Source organism: Lipotes vexillifer, unplaced genomic scaffold, assembly GCF_000442215.2.
Source record: "Lipotes vexillifer unplaced genomic scaffold, Lipotes_vexillifer_v1.1 scaffold108, whole genome shotgun sequence".
Classification (NCBI taxonomy): domain Eukaryota; kingdom Metazoa; phylum Chordata; class Mammalia; order Artiodactyla; family Lipotidae; genus Lipotes; species Lipotes vexillifer.
This window is the reverse complement of record NW_006781176.1, coordinates 558,641-574,299: the sequence shown is the minus strand read 5'-3', so window position 1 is coordinate 574,299 and position 15,659 is coordinate 558,641. Positions and strand designations below refer to the sequence as shown.

The following is a 15,659-nucleotide window of genomic DNA, read 5'->3' as shown; positions in this document are numbered from 1 at the left end:
ATAAGGTCACAGACACCCCAAAACACACCACCGGACATGGTCCTGCCCACCAGAAAGACAAGATGCAGCCTCATCCACCAGAACACAGGCACCAGTCCCCTCCACCAGGGGGCAGACACCAAAAACATCAGGATTACAAACCTGCAGCCTGCAAAAAGGAGACCCCAAACACAGTAAGTTAAGCAAAATGAGAAGACAGAGAAACACACAGCAGATGAAGGAGCAAGGTAAAAACCCACCAGACCAAACAAATGAAGAGGAAATAGGCAGTCTACCTGAAAAAGAATTCAGAGTAATGATAGTAAAGATGATCCAAAATCTTGGAAATGGAGAAAATACAAGAAACATTTAAAAAGGACCTAGAAGAACTAAAGAGCAACAAACAATGATGAACAACACAATAAAGGAAATTAAAAATGCTCTAGAAGGAATCAACAGCAGAAGAACAGGCAGAAGAACAGATAGGTAACCTGGAAGATAAAATAGTGGGAATAACTACCACAGAGCAGAACAAAGAGAAAAGAATGAAAAGAATTGAGGACAATATCAGAGACCTCTGGGACAACAATAAATGCAACAAAATTTGAATTATATGGGTCCCAGAAGAAGAAGAGAAAATGAAAGGGACTGAGAAAATATTTTAAGAGATAATAGTCGAAAACTTCCCCAATATGGGAAGGGAAATAGTCAATCAAGTCCAGGAAGCACAGAGAGTCCGATACAGGATAAATCAAAGGAGAAACACGCCAGGACACATATTAATCAAACTATCAAAAATTAAATACAAAGAACAAATATTAAAAGCAGCAAGGGAAAAGCAACAAATAACACACAAGGGAATACCCATAAGGTTAACAGTTGACCTTGGAGCAGAAACTCTGCAAGCCAGAAGGGAGTGGCAGGCCATATTTAAAGCAATGAAAAGGAAAAACCTACAACCAAGATTACTCTACCCAGCAAGGATCTCATTCAGATTCGACAGAGAAATTGAAACCTTTACAGACAAGCAAAAGCTAAGAGAATTCAACACCACCAAACCAGCTTTACAACAAATGCTAAAGGAACTTCTCTAGGCAGAAAACACAAGAGAAGGAAAAGACCTACAATAACAAACCCAAAACAATTAAGAAAATGGTAATAGGAACATACATATCAATAATTACTTTAAATGTAAATGGTTTAAATGCTCCCACCAGAAGACACAGACTGGATGAATGGATACAAAAACAAGACCCGTATATATGCTGTCTACAGAGATCCACTTCAGACCTACGGACACATACACACTGAAAGTGAGGGGACAGAAAAAGATATTCCATGCAGATGGAAATCAAAAGAAAGCTGGAGTAGCAATTCTCATATCAGAGAAAACAGACTTTAAAATAAAGATTATTACAAGAGACAAAGAAGGACACTACATAATGATCAAGGGACCATTCCAAGAAGAAGATATAACAATTGTAAATATTTATGCACCCAATATAGGGGCACCTAAATACATAAGGCAAATCCTAACAGCCATAAAAGGGGAAATCGACAGTAACACAATCATAGTAGGGGACTTTAACACCCCACTTTCACCAATGGACAGATCATCCAAAATGAAAATAAATAAGGAAACACAAGCTTTAAATGATACATTAAACAAGATGGACTTAATTGATATTTATAGGACATTCCATCCCAAAACAACAGAATACACTTTCTTCTCAAGTGCTTATGGAACATTCTCCAGGAGAGATCATATCTTGGGTCACAAATCAAGCCTTGGTAAATTTAAGAAAATTGAAATAGTATCAGGTATCTTTTCCAACCTCATAATGTTATGAGATTAGATACCAACTACAGGAAAAACAGTAAAAAATACAAACACATGGAGGCTAAACAATACACTACTTAATAACGAAGTGATCACTGAAGAAATCAAAGAGGAAATTAAAAAATACCTAGAAACAAATGACAATGGAAACACAACGACCCAAAACCTATGGGATGCAGCAAAAGCAGTTCTAAGAGGGAAGCTTATAGCAATACAATCCTACCTCAAGAAACAAGAAGCATCTCAAATAAACAACCTAACCTTACACCTAAAGCAATTAGAGAAAGAAGAACAAAGAAAACCCAAAGTTAGCAGAAGTAAAGAGATCATAAAGATCAGATCAGATATAAATAAAAAGAAAAGAAGCAAACAATAGCAAAGCTCAATAAAACTAAAAGCTGGTTCTTTGAGAAGATAAACAAAATTGATAAACCATTAGCCAGACTCATCAAGTAAAAAAGGGAGAAGACTCAAATCAATCCAATTACAAATGAAAAAGGAGAGGTAACAACCGACACTGCAGAAATACAAATGATCATGAGAGATCACTACAAGCAACTCTATGCCAATAAAATGGACAACATGGAAGAAATGAACAAATTCTTAGAATAGCACAATCTTCTAAGACTGAACCAGGAAGAAATACAAAATACAGACAGACCAATCACAAGCACTGAAATTGAGACTGTGATTTAAAATCTTCCAACAAACAAAAGCCCAGGACCAGATGGCTTCCTGCACAGGCAAATTCTATCAAACATTTAGAGAAGAGCTAACACCTATCCTTCTCAAACTCTTCCAAAATATAGCAGAGGGAGGAACACTCCCAAACTCATTCTGCGAGGCCACCATCACCCTGATACCAAAACCAGACAAAGATGTCACAAAGAAAGAAAACTACAGGCCAGTATCACTGATGAACATAGATGCAAAAATCCTCAACAAAAAACTAGCAAACAGAATCCAACAGCACATTAAAGGGATCATACACCATCTTCAAGTGGGGTTTACCCCAGGAATGCAAGAGTTCTTCAATACACGCAAATCAATCAATGTGATAAACCATATTAACAAACTGAAGGAGAAAAACCATATGATCATCTCAATAGATGCAGGGAAAGCTTTTGATAAAATTCAACACCGATTTATGATAAAAACCCTCCAGAAAGTAGGCATAGAGGGAACTTACCTCAACATAATAAAGACCATATATGACAAACCCATAGCCAACGTCATTCTCAATGGTGAAAAACTGCAATTATTTCCTCTAAGATCAGGAACAAGACACGGCTGTCCAATCTCACCACTATTATTCAACATAGTTTTAGAAGTTTTAGCCACAGCAACCAGAGAAGAAAAAGAAATAAAAGGAATCCAAATCGGAAAAGAAGAAGTAAAGCTGTCACTGTTTGCAGATGACATACTATACACAGAGAATACTAAAGATGCTACCAGAAAACTACTAGAGCTAATCAATGAATTTGGTAAAATAGCAGGATACAAAATTACTGCACAGAAATCTCTTGCATTCCTATACACTAATGATGAAAAATTGGAAAGAGAAACTAAGGAAACACTCCCACTGCAACAAAAAGAATAAAATACCTAGGAATAAGCCTACCTAAGGAGACAAAAGACAAGAGACCTGTATGCAGAAAATTATAAGACACTGATGAAAGAAATTAAAGATGATACAAATAGATGGAGAGATACACCATGTTCTTGGATTGGAAGAATCATTATTGTGAAAATGACTCTACGACCCAAAGCAATCTACAGATTCAATGCAATCCCTATCAAACTACAAATGGCATTTTTCACAGAACTGGAACAAAAAATTTCACTATTTGTATGGAAACATAAAAGACTCCAAATAGCCCAAGCAATCTTGAGAAAGAAAAACAGAGCTGGAGGAATCAGGCTCCCAGACTTCAGACTACACTACAAAGCTACAGTAATCAAGACAATATGGTACTGGCACAAAAACAGAAATATAGATCAATGGAACAGGATAGAAAGCCCAGAGATAAACCCACGCACGTATGGCCACCTTATCTTTGATAAAGGAGGAAGGAATGTACAGTGGAGAAAGGACAGCCTCTTCAATAAGTGGTGCTGGGAAAACTGGACAGCTACATGTAAAAGAATGAAATTAGAACACTCCCTAACACCTTACACAAAAATAAACTCAAAACGGATATAAGACCTAAATGTAAGGCCAGACACTATAATACTCTTAGAGGAAAACGTAGACAGAACACTCTATGACATAAATCACATCAAGATTCTTTTTGACCCACCTCCTGGAGAAATGGAAATTTAAAAAAATAAATAAATGGGACCTAATGAAACTTAAAAGCTTTTGCACAGCAAAGGAAAACATAAATAAGACGAAAAGACAACCCTCAGAATGGGAGACAATATTTAGAAACGAAGCAACGGACAAGGGATTAATCTCCAAAATATACAAGCAGCTCATGCAGCTCAATATCAAAAAAACAACCCACCCAATCCAAAAATGGGCAGAAGACCTAAATAGACATTTCTCCAAAGAAAATATACAGATTGCCAACAAACACATGCAAGAACGCTCAACATCACTAATCATTAGAGAAATGCATATCAAAACTACAATGAGGTATCACCTCACACCAGTCAGAATGGCCATCATCAAAAAGTCTACAAACAGTAAATGCTGGAGAGGGTGTGGAGAAAAGGGAACCCTCTTGCACTGTTGGTGGGAATGTAAATTGATACAGCCACTACAGAGAACAGTATGGAGGTTCCTTAAAAAACTAAAAATAGAACTACCATATGACCCAGCAATCCCACTACTGGTCATATACCCTGAGAAAACCATAATTCAAAAAGAGTCATGTACCACAATGCTCACTGCAGCTCTATTTACAATAGCCAGGACATGGAAGCGACCTAAGTGTCCATCAACAGATGGATGGATAAAGAAGATGTGGCACATATATACAATGGAATATTACTCAGCCATAGAAAGAAACGAAATTGAGTTATTTGTAGTGAGGTGGACGGACCTAGAGTCTGTCATACAGAGTGAAGTCAGTCAGAAAGAGAAAAACAAATACCGTATGCTAACACATATATACGGAATTAAAAAAAAAAAAAATGGTTCTGAAGAACCTAGGGGCAGGACAGGAATAAAGACACAGATGTAGAGAATGGACTTGAGGACACGGGGAGTGGGAAGGGTAAGCTGGGACGAAGTGAGAGAGTGTCATGGACATATATACACTACCAAATGTAAAATAGATAGCTAGTGGGAAGCAGCCGCATAGCACAGGGAGATCAGCTGTGTGCTTTGTGACCACCTGGAGGGGTGGGATAGGGAGGGTGGGAGGGAGACGCAAGAGGGAGGAGATATGGGGATATATGTATATTCACAGCTGATTCACTTTGTTATAAAGCAGAAACTAACACACCATTTTAAAGCGATAATACTCCAGTAAAGATGTTAAAAAAAAAATCAAATTGCTTTTTGAATGCACCAAGTTCTATTATAAAGATTACATGGCATTTTTTAAAATATCAAGATCAAGTACTTTATATAATGAACCGATAGAATGCCCACGTGGCTATGTGTATGTGAACTAATTAATCTGTAGCATAGTGAACATAGAAATCTTTAGCCATATTTACAGTTAATTAGTTTAACAATTGCCTGACTTAGTCTTATTATGTTAATTTCATAAATAAGGCAATTAAGTTCCATATAGATCAGAGTATTCCAGTGAAAATTTTTCCTGTTTACTTGGGCAAATTTTACTGTTTAAACTGTTTGGAATCTAGAGGATCAGAGACTTGGTTTCAGTTATAACGAACTTTATTACATCAGAAATTTTACTTGTTATCTTTTAAAGAAGTTCAGACCTAGAAAATTCCCACAATACATTTATGAAGAAGGCAGGTAAGTTATGCATAACTGAAATGTTATATTTTAGCCAATCTGACAATTTCTTTCTCTTCATTTTAAAAATTGTTAGCTATTGTTAACTATGATATAAATACTTTCCTTATAAATATGATCATTTGCAATGAAAGCAGTAGTTTATGAGGAAGCATAAATAAAAATTTTTTGGCTAACAGTTAAAAGTATTTTTAACACGATATTATTCTAGAAATGTTATCTACATTATTTCCTGTTTTTGCAATTCAGGGAAATGATTTAGGGAGGGTATGGTATTTGATAATAAGAAGACAGCTAAACTTAAAATGTTCTGGAACTAAGTTTTATCGTGAATTTTTGACATAGACAGGTACATTGTTTTTCCTCCTTCACAAAATGAATTTCTTTATAGTTTCTTAATGAAAGAAATGAAACTTATTTAGTGATTTCCCTTTTTATAACAGCTAACAAATGTACAACTTCATTACTTCCCTAGGAAGGATTTAATGGTGGTACATGTCTTTCCATCCATCTTCTTTTTTGGCTAGAAATCTGAGAATGAGAAGGACTGTCTTCAGTGGTGCTTTTATCTTATTCTGCCTCTTAGGTGGTAAGTCATTAAGAAAACATAAATCAAAAAAGAGGAAAAATTACTCAAGATACGGCAGAATTACAATATAAGTGGAGGGTGGCCTTAAATAAAGTACTAAAGGTCCTTAAAACAAAGCCTGAGTAAACCCTTAAATAACAGTGAGCTAACATTTATTCAGCATTTACTATATGCCAGGTACTGGTCTAAATATTTTATTTGTATTAATGCACTGAATCCACATGACAATCCTATGAGTTAAATGCTATTATTTCCCATTTTATACATGAATAAACTGAGCTGGTAGATGGTGGCCCACATGTTGCTATTATTATCATTAAGCTGGAACTAATCGATCTAGGCAGGAAGCCCTTTTAAATATGACCCCAAAAATGAATTAATTAGACCAAATAAGCATAGACAAGGCTCTCCCAGCACTTTTTCTATGTGCTCATCACCACCAACTATAATATTCCTTCACTTATAAAAGAACCACATAACAGAAAGCTTTCAATCCCTTTTACAGAATTCCTAAGGCCCTTCAAATTAGGTAGACGTTCATGAAGGTAATATCTCCAAACAGGGATGTTTAAGCACATGGTAACTCTCCTTCCCAATGAAATGGTAATATGGTTAATGAAGATGGCTGCTCTATGCTGAACCCAGGGATTAACAGGGCAGGGTCTCTTAGAGTCAGAAGATTTAATGTACATATGAGTCACCTGGGGATCTTGTTAAAATGCACAATCTGATTCAGCAGGTCAGATGTAGGGCCTGAGAGTCTGCATTTCCAGCAAGCTTCCAAGTGATGCCAATGCTATTGGTCTGGAGACCACATGTCAGTAGGAAAAACTTTCTAAAAGGTATCCCAGAGGTAAATAAAGTTCTAATACTGAGACTTAGAGACTTTTGGTACCTAATACCAGGATCACCATCTCAAATGCCTCAAGTGTTTGGTCATATAATATAAATGGGCAGGGGGGGATCACCCAGTAACAAAACCAGAGGAGGGCAGCCAGTACCCATCTGACATGGAGAAAGGAGAGCCGAACACTGCCAAATCTGATTCTTCAGGAGAAGCCAGATATTCAGGTTTGCAGGAAAACTCTCCCAACTTTTAAATGTTAACATTTTGAAAGCAGTATGCAAGTTAAACCAACCAGGTCTAGCCCCTGGACCACTTGTTTGTAGTCTCTGCTTCCCACACTACCCTCATTACTATATACAATGTGCAACAGAGTTTTGATTACCCCTTGCAGAAAGGGCAGGAGCAAACTCAAACTGCTTGGGTCTCTGCTGCATTTTAAGTCTTTACACTTCTCTTCTGTAAAGAATGTGGAAGGGAACATAGGAATAGATGAAAAATTTCAAGAGAACATCTTCCCTGTCTTGGATATCATGAAAAAAATGACTCAGGCAGGAGATTGCATTAATTTTGTTGAATACACAGGGAAGATGTGAGGGTAAAAGAAGAAAATTCAGCATAAAGAGAAATTTTGAAGTACGGAGTGTCCATAAAGTAAGGGATGGTTATTTTAAAAAGATCACCATCATCATGATTTATAATGTTTAAATAATTACATATATATTTATAATATGCATTTGAGTAATTAAATATAGTCTGTTAGATTTTCCCCACAATAAGATCATAAAGTAGAATAGGATACTTCAGAATTAATCATGTGAGGAAACTAGTAATTTAACATAAAACCTGAAACTTTAAATTTAGTTGTCAAATTGGAATATATCATATGTTAGTTATATTAATAAAACCAACAATAAATTTTCAGACAAAAAGAGACAGGAAGAAAGGAAATGGATCTGTGAACATATTTATAAGTATCCATGCAATGGAACAAATACAGTCAGCAGAAAGCCTAAAAGTTAAGGCATCACCTTCAGCTGTAGTAAAGAATGTCAGGGCCAAGATTTTAGGAAGAAGTCTGTGGATATTGGGTGTGGAATCAGAAGGAAGAAGGACCATCTGAGAGGGAGAGAAAGAAACTAGAGCAGATCTCATCCAGGAAAACAGTCCAGGGGCCTTAGGCATGGCAGAGAAAGATCTGGCATCATATAAGCTCTCCACCGGCGGGGGGTGGGGGTGGGGGTGCACTGGCACCAAGGTCTGAGCTATGTAGTGGATCACTTAGGACAAGTTATGAATTGAGAAATCACGAGTCCAGGAGGAAAACTCCCTTAGGCATGACTTGAAGAAAGCAAGCAGCCCTAGTATTCTGGGCAGGAGACTGACCCTGAATCTTAGAAGAGTCAAAATCTCCAGCAAGAAGAAGGTGACATCAGAGGGTTTGGGATACACAAAGGTAGGCAACTTCAGTGACATGGTGTGCTTGCTAAAAACAAGGGGTTTGGATTTCAACAGACCTCTTTCAACTCCTGTCTCCGCCACTGGAGTGAGTTAATTAAAATCTTAAGGCCTCAGTTTTCTTTTATGTGAAATGTGGGCAACTATAATACCTGCCTGAAAGATTTATTGTGGGAAATGTAAATTGCTTAGCAGAATCCTTGGCATAAGCTTAGTTCTTTAAAAAATATTTGCTGGTTGATCAGAGATTATGGATTGAAATTCTGTCATGCTCAATGAGAAAACCAATGTGATATTTCCAAAATATCTTTAGATGAGTTTGAAGCTGGGGAGAATAGTCAACAGAGGTTAATTAGCCTCATCAGCCAGACTATTTTCTATTAAAAGTGATCTCTTCTAATCCCCAATATGTCGGAGACATAAAATACATTGCACAAAATGTTTAGTAAACTCTTCTTTAGGGTTAACCAGTGAATAGGAGTGGAACAGCTATGGTTTTCATATATTAAAAGATTGGAACTATGAACATTAAGACAAATTTCAGCTCAATTTCAGAAGAATTCTTTAACAGTCTGCACTGGTTTAATCATGATGAGCTCTCCATCACTAGCCAAGGCCTCCTACAGGGGTTATTATAAAGGAGATTCCTGAATTCAATAGAACCAGTGGTTCTCAAAAACTGGTCCAGATATCTACATTCAAATCACACGCCCTCCACTGTTTCTGGATATCTAAAGTACGGACTCCTGGGCCCCACCTCTTATTGATTCTAGCTCAGGTTCTGTGGAGGCTGTGGAAATCTGTGTTCATTTTAACTGCTTAAGTAAATCTGATGCATAGTCAGATTTGGAAAGTGATCTTCCAGTTAATGTTTTCCAATCTTATCTACGTTGACCAAGGTCAAAAATCTCTGGTCTATTTCTCCATAACCAAAATAAATAATACTTTTAAGCTACTGAGTTTGAGTATTGAAGATTACCAATATGTAAATATTAATCAAACAATAAATACAGAGAACCTACTATATATAACGTTCTTCCTTAGACATGGAAATGAAGACGTAACAGTGGATATATGGCTGAAATTAAATATTCTGGCTAAATAACTTTGGTTTGATTTAATTAGGCTCTGAGGAACTGAATACATCTTAACCAACTAAGTTGTTTAGCCCACCTGGCTTCATTTTTTTATTAGTATCAGTTCAGAGTGCTTCCAGTTCTTTAATGTAGCATATGTTATGAAATTTCCCCTATTAAATTCTCCAAATAAAAATATTTTAAATTTATGTGACTTTTTAGAATCAATTTATAAAATACTGCATACATTTTAAAGTTGAAAATCATTGCTTTATTTTTGGATTTCTCTTTTCTGTCTTTTTTTCTGTCTCTGGTGTCCATCTCTATTTTTCCCTTATTTTTTCTGTCCTGTATTTGGAGGTGTTGGAGGTGTGATTTGTAGATCATGCAACCTCTCAATCCCCTTCCATGGATGTCTTTTGGACTTTGGAACCTGCAGGACAAAACCTGGACAGTACTGTATAAAAGAGGTCCATATTAAAGGTAAGTCGTAACACTTTAAAAACATTTAACTAAAATAAGCACAGGAAAACTCCTTATGTAAGAGCAAACATTCACTGAGCATTTACTACATGCTATACTAAGGGCTTTACCTAGATTACATCACACCAATAAATCAATGATATGAGCTGGATCTTGTCGCTATTCCCAACGATAAGAAATCTGAGGCACAGAAAGATTAAGAAATTTGCATGATGTTACACAGTTAAGGAGTGTTGTAGTCTAATTCAAATGTGAGTACTTAACTCCAGAGCACACATTTCTAAAGAAATCTATATACTGCCTCATTCACACCATTCACATCCTCACAAAAAATTAATACATAATTTCCCTCTAAGTGCAGGGCTCTGTGTAATCACACAGGTTTAATGCCCAGGAAGCTGGCCTTGTCCACATGGATTAAAAAGAGAAACATAAAAATCCAAATGATGAAAACATTAGAAGAAAATATTGAAGAACATATTTTAAGCTTGAAAGAGAGGAGGCCTCCTTAACATTCAAAGGACAAAAATAATAAAGGAAATGATAAATTTGAATATATCAGTATTTTAAAATTTATGAAATGAATGATAACCCCAAAACTATAAACGATAAGGAATAAACTGGGCAAAAATAATTGGGAAATAACAAGAAAATATTAATATCTACCCAGAATAAAGAACTTCTAAAAAACTCATTTTTTAAAAGACCAACAACCAAAAAAAAACACTTGTTAAAGAAATAGAAAGGCAGTTTTCAGAAGAGGATATAAATGACAACGTAAAAACACATAAAAAGCAGCTCGACCCATCAGTAAATAGCAAAGAAATGCAAACTACAGAAATAATATTTTTAACCCATCAGATTGCTAAAAATTATGAGTTTTATAATATCAAGGGTTGTGACAATATGGGAAAATGGGAACTCTCATACATTTTCTAATGACAGTTTAGATTGGTTTGACTTTTTTAAAGACAATTTGTGAATTTCAGTTAAAATTTTAAATGAGCACAGTTGTCTACAAAGCAATTTATTTCTTGGCATCTACTTCAGAGAAATACTTACATGTAACACAAAAAGGCATGTATCAAGGTTATCACTGCAGCATTATGTTTAATAGTAAAGTAATGGAAATGATCTAAATGTTTGTCTATAGGTGTTAAACTATGATATATTCAGACCATGGATTGCTATGTAATACTTAGAATGAACCAGATCCCTTTATTAACATGAAAAAAAATCTTTAAAACATTGTTGAGCAGAAAAAAGTCAGTTGCGAAACAGTACGTATAGGATGCCACTTATGTATAAAAATCCACAAAGCAAAACTCTAAATTTCTCTATGGAAATGGAAGCAGCGAAAAAAACTAGAGGAAATCAAAGTCAGTTGGGAGATAGGAAGAAAATTTGGGGTCATGTCTGCTGGGGTTTTGGTTTTAACAGGGTTACTTGAGCTTTGTTCAACCTATGTCCGCTCTCTGAGCCCCAAGTTCCCTCTGACTCTCAACCATACCAGTCAAGAACCCTTTCCTTATTGAAGAGGAAAGGGGCCAAGCCCCCCTGGAGCCGTGAAATGTTAGCCCTCAGTGACTTCTGTTCCTGAAGGTGGACAGACAGCCATCTAGTCAACTTACCATAAAAACTCTGAACATAAGAAAGAGCTTGGAAGCTTATACAGCAAAATCTTGACAATAGCTCTTGGTTGGGTCAAGGACCTGGACTAACTACAATGTTGTGGGAAGAGCAGTTTCCTAACATGAAAAGTCTGCCATTGCATGCTGATGCAAAACAAATACCACTGGAACTTAGGCTTTTGATGGTTTTACCAATAGTTTGTCAACACTATTGACACTTTGGCAGGATAATTCTTTGTTATACAGGGATATTTTGTGTATTGTAGGATATTTAGCACACTGCTGGCCTATACCCACTACATCCCAGTAATATCTTCCAAGTTGTAGCAACAAAAATGTCTATGGGCCTTATCTAATGTCCTGGGGTTGGGGAGCAAAATCGCCCACAGTTGAAAGGCTACCGTTTTCTCAAGTTTCCAACTATGTTTTGCTGCCTTTAGAGAATTGCTCATTTGTGTTCTTCCCCATACAATTGAAACTGGGAATGCTAAGATTACAGGACGTTGTTGTCACTTATTTTGCACTTTTGTGTATTGTCCACATTTTCCACAGTGAACATGCATTACTACTTGTAATTGGGGGAAAATTAAATGAGGTATATGACACACCTCCATTCCTAAAAAGCACTTACACATCTAAATGACCCTTCTGTGGATTCAGCCCTTTGAATACCTCATGACCTGGTAAAACTGGGGGATGATTATTAGGAAGTTTCTAAAAAGCTAACATTTCAGAAATTTCTACACAGAAACTGGCAATTGCATAGCTTTATGAACTGAGTTTGAAAGCTATTTTGCTTTATAATTTCAAAGCTTTTGTACTGCAATGCACACAACTAGAATAACTTTAAGTGGGAGTTCTTAAAAGGCAAGATGATTGTATCCTGGTAGACCTAGAGTTTTTGCTTTGTTTTCCTTTGTCTTTGTTTTTTTAACCTGTTAGTTATCTGAAGCAACTGAGGCCGGGTAGGTTGTACCTGCCAAGGGATTCATCTACCATGACTTCTTGTTTCCCCCAGGTGGAATTCAATGGTATTCAGTTCAAGGCTGCACAGAGAGCCAAGACGAGTGCTTCAAGAGAATCGTGACAACTTATGAAATTCACTCTACACACTGCTGCCATCGTCCTTTGTGCAATTTCTGATGCAGGGGCCCATATCCAAATTGCTTGACTGATCGGTCAATCTCAGAGCCTGAACTGGTCATCCCAAGACAGCAGCTACCATCAATCAGCTTTCTGCAAAAGTCTCAGACCTGCAGGTTGTAGCAGTTATTGTCTGAAACCAATTTGGGCTTTCAAGATGCCCAGCTTCTCAGCCACCAATCCTAACTCATCTCAGAAACATCCTTTCCAGCACAATCTTTCTCTTCTCTTTTTTAGTTCCCCTTTCAATGATTTCAAAGCTACAAGGAAGTAAAAACGTGAGTGACTCTCTGAGTCAAATTATACGTATCATCTCTAGTTTACTAATCTTCCTAAATATTTCCATATTGCAAAATACAGTTTCAAATAAATTGTATCACAAGATACCAAGTGACCTGAAAGGGTTCATTTGGTTTCCAAAGCAAACTGCCTTGCTCTTTCAGGGCAATTTATTGTACTGGAGAAACTGATTTAACAAACACTGCAGGAAAAATAAGCCAGGAATCAGCAAACAAGGCCTGTAAGAACTATGAACCCAAATGGCAAAGGGCTCAAGAAGGTGTGAGGGTTGGTACTTATTTTTCCCATCTGTGTTAGGATTTGGCAAAATACTGGATTTCCACACTTTAACCAGGCCTTAGTGCTTTGGCTAATCTAGTTTTGGCAGATCAAGCATTTCAACGGAAGCAGGGAAATGGATTTCCATCCACAAGGAATTTTGAAGTGTTATGAATATACTTTGAACTGCATTTCACATTTTTTAATGTGCCACATATTCAATTATTCTCATTCAATGCTTTACTTTTGCAACTTCAAGATTGTGTTTTAAAATTTAAAGTTGTTTTTCTCTGTATTTCTAGGAGTTTGAGAAATTCAAATGGTAAGTAATAAATCTCAGTAAAAACTTTTTTATTATTTTTTTTCACAGAACCTAGGACAACATCCTACACACAGTGGACTTTGAGCAAATGCTTTTCTATAAACTTTGAAGTAAAACAAGCATTTTTAAAAAGCCCAAGGAAACTAGACATTTTCCTCCACACTCATTTTACCCATATTCCTTAGACCACATTTCTGAAACTACAAAAAAAAAAGTTTCTTCATCCTGAGATTTAAATACATTTGCTACTATTCTATCACTCTACGCATCAGCTACATTGGTAAACAGTGGTTATCCTAAATCAGTGAACTTCATTGAGATTTTACTTCTATTTTTCCTGTTTCTTAAATGTAACTAATGTTATTACCCAATATACTGGAGGAAACAAATGACAAGATCAGATCATCAGTGACTAACTCCAGGGAGCTTCCCAAGCTTAACTCACAATCCAAGTGATGTAATGAGAAGAGAACTACGTTGTTTGCTTTTTTGATATTGAGCTGCATGAGCTGTTTGTATATTTTGGAGATTAATCTCTTGTCAGTCGCATCATTTACAAATATTTTCTCCCATTCTGTGGTTTCTCTTTTCATTTTGTTTATGGTTTCCTTTGCTGTGCAAAAGCTTTTAAGTTTAATTAGGTCCCATTTGTTTATTTTTGTTTTTATTTTCATAACTCTAGGAGGTAGATCCAAAAAGATATTGCTGCAATTTATGTCAAAGAGTATTCTGCCTAAAAAAAAAAAAAAAAAGAACTAGGAAGCGGGGTGCTGGTATTTTGTGTCACTAATTAGCTGGTAATCTTGGCAAGTCAATTTGGTCTCTCTGCACCTCATTCTCCTCATGTGTAAGATGAAGAGGATTGGATCACATGATCTCTCAGATCCCTTCAAGTTCTAACATTAAAGGCATACCTCAGAGATATTGTGGATTCGGTTCCAGACTGCCACTAAGGCAAATATTGCACTTTAGAGAGTCACATAAATTTTTAGGTTTCCCAGTGCATATAAAAGTTATGTTTACACTATACTATGGTCTATTAAGTGTACAATAACATTGTCTAAAAAAATGTACACACCTTAATTAAAAAATACTTTATTGCCAAAAAATGCTAACCATCATCTGAGCCTTCAGCAAGTCATAATCTTTTTGCTGGTAGAGGAACTTGCCTCCATGCTGACGGCTGCTGACTGATCGCGGTGGTGGCTGCTAAAGGTTGGGGTGGGCTGAGGCAATTTCTAAAATAAGACAACAATGAAGTTTCTGCATGAATTGACTCTTCCTTTCACAAATGATTTCTCTGCAGCATGCAATGCTGTTTGATAGCATTTTACCCACAGTAGAACTTCTTTCAAAATTGGAGTCAGTCCTCTCAAACTCTGCCACTGCTTTATCAATTAAGTTTATGTAATATTCTAAATACTTTGTTGTCATTTCAACAATCTTCACCAGGAGTAGTTTCCATCCCAAGAAATCACTTTCTTTGCTCATCCAAGAAGCAACTCCTCATTCATTAAAGTTTTATCATGAGATTGCAGCAATTCAGTCATCTTCAGGCTCCACTTCTAAATCTAATTCTCTTGCTACTTTCACTACATCTGCCGTTACTTCCTCTACTTAAGTCTTGAGCCCCTCCAAGTCATCCATGAGGTTGGAATCAACTTCTTCCAAACTTCTACTGATGTCAATATTCTGACCTCTTTCCATGAATCATAAATGTTCTTAATGGCATCTAGAATGGTGAATCCTTTCCAGAAGATTTTCAATTGACTTTTCCCAGATCGATTAGAGGAATCACT

The 15,659-nt window shown here is 36.4% G+C and overlaps 1 protein-coding gene across 1 annotated transcript in view; it reads left to right on the top strand.

Annotated features, from left to right (window-relative positions):
* CUNH9orf57 (chromosome unknown C9orf57 homolog) overlaps positions 1 to 12,980 on the top strand; it is a 114,717-nt gene extending 101,737 nt beyond the window's left edge. The window contains 5 exon segments of the mRNA XM_007454504.1: positions 6,232 to 6,288; positions 6,291 to 6,345; positions 7,303 to 7,416; positions 10,084 to 10,206; positions 12,856 to 12,980. Coding sequence (XP_007454566.1) covers positions 6,232 to 6,288; positions 6,291 to 6,345; positions 7,303 to 7,416; positions 10,084 to 10,206; positions 12,856 to 12,980 — 474 coding nt within the window.
* The last annotated feature ends 2,679 nt before the right edge of the window (positions 12,981 to 15,659 follow it).